This window comes from Orycteropus afer, unplaced genomic scaffold (genome assembly GCF_000298275.1).
Source record: "Orycteropus afer afer isolate SDZICR_OR568_19922 unplaced genomic scaffold, OryAfe1.0 scaffold00066, whole genome shotgun sequence".
Lineage (NCBI taxonomy): Eukaryota > Metazoa > Chordata > Mammalia > Tubulidentata > Orycteropodidae > Orycteropus > Orycteropus afer.
Window position 1 is genome coordinate 3,306,652 of NW_006921653.1, and position 9,525 is coordinate 3,316,176.

The 9,525-nt window shown below is 37.1% G+C and overlaps 1 protein-coding gene across 1 annotated transcript in view; it reads right to left on the reverse strand.

Annotated features, from left to right (window-relative positions):
- Positions 1-9,525, reverse strand: part of MED12L (mediator complex subunit 12L) — a 518,530-nt gene that overhangs the window by 47,293 nt on the left and 461,712 nt on the right. Inside the window, 4 exon segments of the mRNA XM_042780849.1 lie at positions 987-1,177; positions 1,294-1,368; positions 2,623-2,811; positions 5,411-5,610. Of these exon segments, the coding sequence (XP_042636783.1) occupies positions 987-1,177; positions 1,294-1,368; positions 2,623-2,811; positions 5,411-5,610 (655 nt within the window).

Consider the following 9,525-nt stretch of genomic DNA (forward strand, 5'->3'; position numbering starts at 1 on the left):
TACTGTCACAGCTATAACAAAAACTCCAAACTAAAGCTGTTATGCAAAAGCCACACAGTCAATTCTAACATTTCTCTTTTATTGCTATACTTTCCTTTTGAAAACAATACATTTGCAATACTTTCCACTCACACTATGGAGAGCAGTAAGGGGGTTCTGGGAGGATATCATACTAATAACTATTTCTTTAATCTATAAAAACTGTTTTTCCATGTTTCTGGCTCTCTGATCAGTAACAGTTCATTTTACCAAAGCAGAGTACATTTATTTTGACATACTACACAGTGAAAGGGAGCTCTGGTAGCATAGTGGCTAAGTCACTTGACTGCTAACCAGAAGGCTGGCGGTTCAAACCCACCAGCCACTCCTCGGAAGGAAGGTTGGGCAATCCTACTTCCGTAGTGATACTGCCTCGGAAACCCAAGGAGGGGTCGCTATGAGTCAGGGCTGACTCGACGGCACATAACAACAACAACACAGTGAAATTTCTGACTATATTTAAACATAGTAGTGACCAATTTAAAAGCTTTAAAATTCATCAGTTATACTTTACAACAAAATGATGACATACAACTCAATTTGCTTTCCATGATCAAAGTGTTACTTTAAGATTTTTACATGCTTTCTGCTTTTAATTTTGAACATAAATTTCCATAATATTGTTGTCCAGAACTGCCAATTAATAAGAATCACAGAAAAAGGGTTTCCTACAGAATGAATAGCACAGGATAGTAAAGAAATGCATCAGCCCTAGGACTATCTACAGTTCCAAAGAGTCTGGGTCTAGTTTAGCCTAATAACTAGATATCATCCACCCAGTTTACACTTTAATTTATTATTAAGTAACAGTAATTGTCACTTAGAAGTAATTATTTTCTTCACATTCCTGTGGCTTTATGGAAAAAAATAACTGCATTACACAAATAAAATTTATTGTTATATGTGAGAATATTAATGACAGCCCAGTAAATCATAGAAAAAAATACCTTAGAAATGTCTTTATTCCATTCTGTCTTGTGCTACTTGTATCAGTACTTCCAATACTGTTTGGGTTGAAGAGGCCCATACCAGAATTAGAAGAGTTATTGTTTAAATCAGCCGACTGCTGGAATACCTCGATTGTCGCCTTTGCAATATTGTCCAGTAAGTTGTTCATTTCAGCCACAGACCCAGAACCCTGGAGTCAGACATAAGAAAACTAGCAAAAATATGTTTAACTTTATCTTGAAACATCAAAATGTTATTTGCTTTTTAATAATTCTATATACATACATGCTTTCCATATATACTCACAGGGTCCTTCAGACACTGTTTGATCATTAACTGAAGTTCTAGCCAAGACTGCCTCAGTGTCCACTGCTCAAGATTCTGGAGGGGATGCAAAGAGTTATGACATTAGAATGTTGAAGATGTCTTAAAACAATTTATTATAGTATTCCCTCTCTCAAGAAAGAATAGAACAAAAAGTGATTTATATGGACCGAATGGCTTCTAAGCCTATAGATACAGTCCATATAAACACAAAGAAATAAAGACAACATTAAAATAATGTGCCTGATTCTGCTAAGCACTGGAAGTAAAGGAGGCAAATATTTTTCTCTAAAAATCTATTTAGCCATATTGTTAACCCCATCCCACATTGGTTTCAAACCTTGAATAGTATATTTAAAACAGTCCATCCACAAAGCTAATTTTTCATGTAAATATAGTATTGACTATGAATACTTATCTGATGATTATAAATATATATATATATATATATATATATGTATATACCTGGCAAGAAAGCATAGTAATTACACATAAAGTAAAAAAATCATCTGACTCATAGTGAACCCTCCTTGGGTTTCTGAGGTGGTATCACTAAGGAAGTAGATTGCCCAACCTTCTGAGGAGTGGCTGGTGGGTTTGAACTGCCAGTCTTCTGGTTAGCAGTCAAATGCCTTAAACACTACACCACCAGAGCTCCAAAAATTGGGAAGTAACAATCAGAGCTAACAGAAATCAGGAATGATCTAGCAACAACAAGAAAAGAGAGGCTATAACTCTCATTCTACAGTAAGTACCTAGGTTATGAAAGTCTAACTTACAGATCACTTGTACTTGTTCTTTAATATTATATAAATTTACCCATACTTTGAAACAGATGAACCAACTTCTACTCTCAATAAATTCTTCATTATAATCACCTTTATTGCAGCATGTGCAGCTTCTTAATCATTGAAAAGGTTTCCAGAATTTTCTTACACTAGCCAAACCACAGTGCCATTGAGTTGATTATGAATCATAGCAACCCTACAGAACAGGACAGAACTGCCTCACAGGGTTTACAGAGCTGTAAATCTTTATGGAAGCAGACTGCCTCATCTTGCTTGTACGGAGTAGCTAGTAGGTTCGAACCACCGACATTTTGGTTACCAGTCGAATGCTTTAATCACTGTGCCACCAAAGCTCCTCTTCTTTCACTAAAATAAGGCTAATGAGAACCATATGCACCTGTGCTGATTTACCTATAAATTCTTAAAGACACAGTTATGAATGGCAATCATTCGTAACCTGGGGACTGACTGTAAACACAATCTTTCAAATGACAGAAGAACAATCTACAAATAGCTCACTTACCTGAAGAATGCGCTTAATGTGTTGTCTTTGCAGGTTGTCCCCCTCGGTACATTCTTTGATACCATGGGGATAACAGATAAGCTGTAGTAACTTCTGTGCTTGCATATTTGAAAGCACAGGATCCAATATCAGTTCTTTGTCTGTACATAGTCTTTCAGGTTCTTTTAAACAATGTTCTCCTACCCATTCCTAAAAATAAAATGGCAGTTAGATTGATGGGCATTAATTATTTTTTATATATGTATGTAATATGTACTAAATTGATAGGACACAGTAGAATATAAACCCAACAAGAATATTTCAATTAAAAAACAATTATGTGAAAATCAGTGGGAAAGATTTTAAGAAAAAAATTTGTAGCATTTTCAATCCTTAAAAATAAAATGTAGAATCTTTCATTAAATAAAAATTTTTAAAACTGATAATGCAAAAAAAGAACAGGAAAGAAAATTAAGAGAAGTCAATATTGATATGTTTTCAACTAGAAAATGGGCATAGCTCTAGATACAGTTTAGTAACCAGAGTTTTTTAACTAGACATTTAATAATAACGATATGCATCATAATGTGCTCATTATTTTTATAGATAACATTGTACTATAGTCCCCTGAATTGACAGAACATAATATAACAAATCCCACAATATTAAACATTTAGAAACTTTTCTCCCTTTTTGGTACTGTTATATATAAATATTTGTACATATCTATAACTATTTTCTTAAGGTAATTTCATAGCAGTGCAATGGCTGGTTCAAGGCTGTAACAAAAAATCTAGCCTATTGATGTAATTGGCTAATTATTCTCCAGAATAATTATCTATCAATTTAAAATCTTACCAGTTTCACCTCCCATTCTTTAAAAGCCAAATTCTTACACTAAGTGGAGTAAGAAATCATCAACAATAACAGCCACTGTGCTTGAGGGTTACCTAGTTACTGAGTACATGCTGACACCTCCATTTCATCAAACAGTTTTGAACAGCAGCAAAGCCCAAGCTGAACCCAGATCTGTTTCAGATGAAACAGATGCTTCTTAATTAGGGCTTCTAACTGGCTCATTCCTGTTTAACTGCCATGCTGAAAATTTGCATTTCCACCCCAGAAATACTGAATCAGAATCTACATTTTAACAAGATCTCCAGGTGATTCTTACAGTATTTGTTAACATATAGATTCTGATTCAGTGTATCTGGGGGTGGAAACGTAAATTCTCAACAAGGGAGAGAATCTGAATGATCATGTTTGAAGCCCTGTTCTTAACTATTACACCAGTGGTGCAATGCTCGTTATCCATTAGAATCACCTGGGGAAGCTTTTAAAAATTCCAATGCCCAGGCCCCACCTTAGAACAATTAAATCAATCTCAGATTGGTGGGACTAGCAGTTATTTTTTAAGAACACAACTATTTTTAAAACTCCTCAGGTGATTTCAAACCAATGCACAGCTGCCTTCAATATGAGTCTATTTGCTCCTAGTACAATCGTTACCAAAACCAGTATCAAACTCACTGCCGTCCAGTTGATTCTGATTCATAGTAACTCCAAGGTTTCCAAGGCTGTAAATCTTTATGGAAGCACACTGCCCCATCTTTTGTGGAGAGGCTGGTAGATTTGAACTACTGACCATTTGGTTAGCAACCAAATGCCTAAATAACCACTATAACATAAAGCTCCTTTACAATGGTTATGATATATCTTAATAAAAACGTGATCTTAATAATACTATCACTACTGCTTAGCTCTGGTAGCATAGTGGCTAAAGCACTTGACTGCTAACCAGAAGGCTGGCAGTTCAAACCCACCAGCCACTCCTCGGAAGGAAGGTTGGGCAATCCTACTTCCGTAGTGATACTGCCTCGGAAACCCAAGGAGGGGTCGCTATGAGTCAGGGCTGACTCGACGGCATATAACAACAACAACAACAACAACTGCTTAGCTCTGGGCTCATGATGTTAATAAAATATTAGTATGATAAACCATGGGTTTTTATTTTAGATGTCAATAGCATATAGAAGTTTATGAAATTTTATAGGGAGCAAAATATTTGCACTCTCTCAAAGTGTCTCCCCAAAGATGATATTTGATAAAAATAACAACGTTATCAAAGAAAAAGAAAGACTGTGAATCTGTTCCCAATTAAAGGAAACAAGATGCATGTGAACTAAATGCAATGAATACAATACATGACTCTAGGTTTAGCCTATATTGGAAGGGAAAAATAGCATCATAATGGGCATTTATTGGACAATTGACAAAACTGCAAAATTGCCTATAAATTAGAAAAAAATACTGTATCAATGGTAAATTTTCTGATTTTTGATAACCATATACTTTGGTTATGTTAAGACATACACATTGAACACACTGAAGTATTGAAAAGTAAAGAAGCATGATATATGCTATCTACTTTCAATGATTCATCAAAAATATAGGTATGTACACATATGCACACAAACAAAATTATAAAGTGTGGCAAAACATAAAAAAATGAATCTGCATCAAAGGGATATTAAACCAAACCAAACCCACTGCCACTGAGTCGATTCTAACTTGTATACAGATGGTGGCTTTATTTTGCAATAATTTCAAATTTGCAGAAAGGTTCCAAAAATAATAGATAGAAAGGGTGTACTAGACTTCTTATTATTTTTGTAACTTTTCAGCAAATTTGAAATTATTACAAAATAAAGTTACCACCTACATATAAGTTGCCTACAAAATCAAGCAGCTCTCTCAGAAAGAAGAGTTGCATATTCAAAGTTAATGGTAAATTAAATTTGAAGATTACCTGTTGACAGATAGTTCTCAGTACATATCTAGCATATTCTCTTAAATTAGCAGTTTCTATGGAAATGCTTTTCCCACAGGATTTTGAGTTTTGTGAGGCAGTCCAGAGATCATCAGCATTCCCATCACGCCTTAAACCCCTCATGGTGAAGTCATCATTCTTCAAAGAACTGACATTGTTATTGCCAATTTTGGCATCTCCTAAATAATAGAATCACAAAAGCAAAATTAGAGCAGTTCAAAATATTGCCAAATATTTGAAAAATCAATGAGGCTAGCTTTCAAGAATTGAAAATATGTGAGTGGTATCATTATTGCTCAGCCAGTTGTTCAGCAATACAGTGAACGGATGAAGAGAATAAACGCAAGAACCCAGTGAAGTGAGAAAAAGTAAACTCCAGAAACATTCCTATTTTGTTTACAGAAGTAAATGCTCTTTCACCAAACTGGCAAAGGCCACTATGAATCACACTCAATAGTTACAGAGTATTGATTTCACCAATATTCAAGCATGAATATATTCATGTTCATCTGACTTAGAGGCAAGAAAAAAAAATTGGTAACTCATTACTATAGATGTCCCTTTTCCATTTCTTCTCTCACATTGACTTACTTTCTATGCTTACACCAAGGGAAAAGTTTTGCCTTAGCCCACCTTACTAGCAACTTTTTGACAAGAGAGATTTATTTCCCTGTAATGGAAAAGGGCAATGCATACTAAGGAAGCCCTGTAAAGGGGGGCATTCACTGAATAACCCACGCCTTTTACTTTCCTCTTGGTAAACATCTGGGAGCTCTGGTAGCATAGTGGCTAAGACACTTGCCTGCTAACCAGACGGCTGGCGGTTCAAACCCACCAGCCACTCCTCGGAAGAAAGGTTGGGCAATCCTACTTCCGTAGTGATACTGCCTCGGAAACCCAAGGAGGGGTCGCTATGAGTCGGGGCCGACTCGACGGCACATAACAACAACAACAACAACAACAACTTGGTAAACATCTAAATCAGAAAAGCGTAACTGAACAACCTGAAAAAAATGGTGCGATGGCTGTATCATCTGACCTCCTCTAGCTTTACAAGGGAGAGGGGAGCAGTCACCACCATCAACATGCCTAAAGCTGATTCCTGTGAGGTGAAAGTCAGACATACCTCCATCCTCCTACCTTTTTACCAGTTCTGACACCAACCGTCACTCCCATGGCATTTGAACTTCTCTGCTGGGTTTGATAATTTACTGCAGTGGCCACACAGAACTCACACACAGTACTCATGATTATGGGGTTTATTAGGGAAGGAAATAGGTTATAATTCATTATGAAGAATGATTCAGGATATAGTTCTTCAGTCAAGACAGCTTCTCCGAGACCATAGGCAGGCCTCAACATGGCCCTTCGGACCCTCAGGCCTCATATGTGCTGCACTGGCAAGTGTTACAAAGCTCTTTAGCTCCACTGATAAGTGCTCAATGGCATCCCCTCCCATAGTAAGCCTCGGGCCAAAGGTGCTCTCTAGCTCTATGGGTCAGAAAGTTTAGCTCCATTAAGTGCTTGGAGGCAGCCCAGGCCACCAGCAAGCATCATGCCCAATGGTGCTCAGCTTTCTCACTCTCTGGGATGGAAGCCAACCTTGCCATTCCCTGCCAGTCTCCTGGTTCTGTTGCTACCAGTTCTCTACCATGCTTATCATTGCTTCTTACTGTCTTGCACCGTTTCTCATGCTACAGCTCTCTATCTCTTGGGTCTAGGAGTTTTTAGGTATAGGGACCCTGGATCCAAAGGATGTGCTCCACTCCCAGCTATTCTTTCTTGGTGGTAGTGAAGTCCCCTCTTTATGCCTCTGGGACAGCTCATTTTATTAAGCCAACAGAGTATCAAAACACACCAACCCCTTGTTAGGGTTCCACACACATTGTATGCACAGTCTCACTCTCACAAGACTGACATGCAGTTTATTTGCATTATTAGCAAGCTGCCCAATCCTGCTGGTAGGCCAAAATCACCTTATTTGCATAACGTTACCCAATCATGTGGTGAAAGTTACAAGACCATAGCAAGAAAGGTCATATAAAAGAACTACATCACATCACACAATCTCTAATATACTCAGTGAAATGAAGCTAACAAAAAGGTTTTCCACATAACAAAGTTCAGGGTGGAAACTGAGAAAAGTGTTTTAATAGCTAGACATAAGAAATCTTCTCTTGCCATGACAATAACTTTTTTTTTTTTTTTTTTTAAACTAGGAGAGTAATATAACTGGTAATAAGGATTGCCAACTGACTACACAGCCTTCAACTTTTGTCTTTTACCCACAGGATCATAAGCTTTGAACAAGAAAATTTCCTGGAACCAACAAATGAGTTTAGATGAAGTCTTCAGTTCTGCCACAACTGAGCAAAAACAAGCCCAGGTCAGTACATAAAAAACCTTTTAAAACCCACAGGTCAACCAAGGAGAAGTTTGACTCTGCCAAGAAAATCTGAAAACTCACAATGGCTAAATGAGTGTTTACTTATAAAATGGTAAGAGTAGGGGAAGAATAACAATATATTTCAATTCATCAATATATTATTATGCAATTCTCATTAAAATACAGATATAATAAGTACTGATTTCATTTTACCCACACAAGTTTATTTAATTCAACAGAACTCTTCAGTATCTGGAGGAGAGACACTTTTTATAAGTCCCAAATTTAGGTAGCTTTCTCCAACCTTAAGTTATATAAATAACTGTCTCTATGCCTCAAGTTAAACTACTACTGAAATTAGAACTCAAATTCCATGAAACATTCCCATTTTCCCAACTTAAAACAGATGCTGGTAGATGGGAACTGAGTAATCCTTGGTTAGGACATGATAAGGTAGAAAATTAAAATGTCCAAAAAAGCATCAACAAAACAACCAACCCTCTGCCAGTGACAAGCCAGGGGATCCCCATCCAGTTTGGATGTTAGGATGACAGAGGTCTGCGAGGCTATGCCAGAATCTTCTATCATTTTATAGACAGCAGAACAAAGAGACAATCAGTGACCTCCTGGTCTAGTCTCTGCTAATACTGGATTGGCCTGATCAGGAGTTTGCAGGCCTAAATACCTGCCCACTGCTTGGGAAGCTGCAGAATCTATCAAAATCTGAGGCCAATTAAAAAAGCTAAGGGGAGGCAATTAAAAAAAAAAAAAAAAAGGAACTGGCAATTATGCATGAATATTTAAATATGGTTATTTGGAAATTTAAAGAGATTTGTAAAACAAGTCCTACAAATGATAGGTTTAGTGTCTAGAATGGCACTCATTTTTGTCTCTGGCATTAAGATATTTGTCACTCATGCATTTATACAACATTGGTTTACTGAAAACCTAGTATTTGCTAAAGCACTCGGCTGCTAACCAGGAAGTTAGCAGTTTGAAACCACTAGCTGCTCCACAGTAGAAAGATGTGGCAGTCTACTTCCATAAAGTTTTACACTCTTGCAAGCCCTATGAGGCAGTTCTACTCTGTCCCATAGGGTTGCTATGAGTTGGAATTGATTCAACAGCAGCGGGTTTTTGGTTTGGTTCAGAGGGCATCAGACACACCATAGTGAAAAATATCACCCCGACTTCATGGTTCATGTTATTATTTACTTAATACATAGAATTACCAGCCATCCTTCCCTTCAAAAATCATCAAGGTAAGGAAATTATACTTACTGAAATGAACATTTAATGTTGGCTGTAAAATACTAAAAGCTCCTAAGCCCTGATAAAAGGCTACAGCCCTCCATGTGACTCTACCCTTCCTTCTTCATGAACAAATCCACAGCATTCCAAAGGAATATATATGTACATACAAATATTTTTAAAGATGAACTTTTAATAGTTTGTGTTATGAAAAGCCTGCTATCCTCCTTTTCAGCATCACCAAGAAATGTTTCTCAAGCAGTAGTATTAATGGAGGTTACTGGGTTATATCCTCAAACATGCTCTTTAAGATTCGTCTATAACGATTCCTGTTGTTGTTATGTGCCATTGAGTCAGACCCGACTCATAGAGACCCCTCCTTGGGTTTCTGAGGCGGTATCACTACGGAAGTAGATTGCCCCATCTTCCTTCCGAGGAGTGGCTGGTGGGTTTGAAC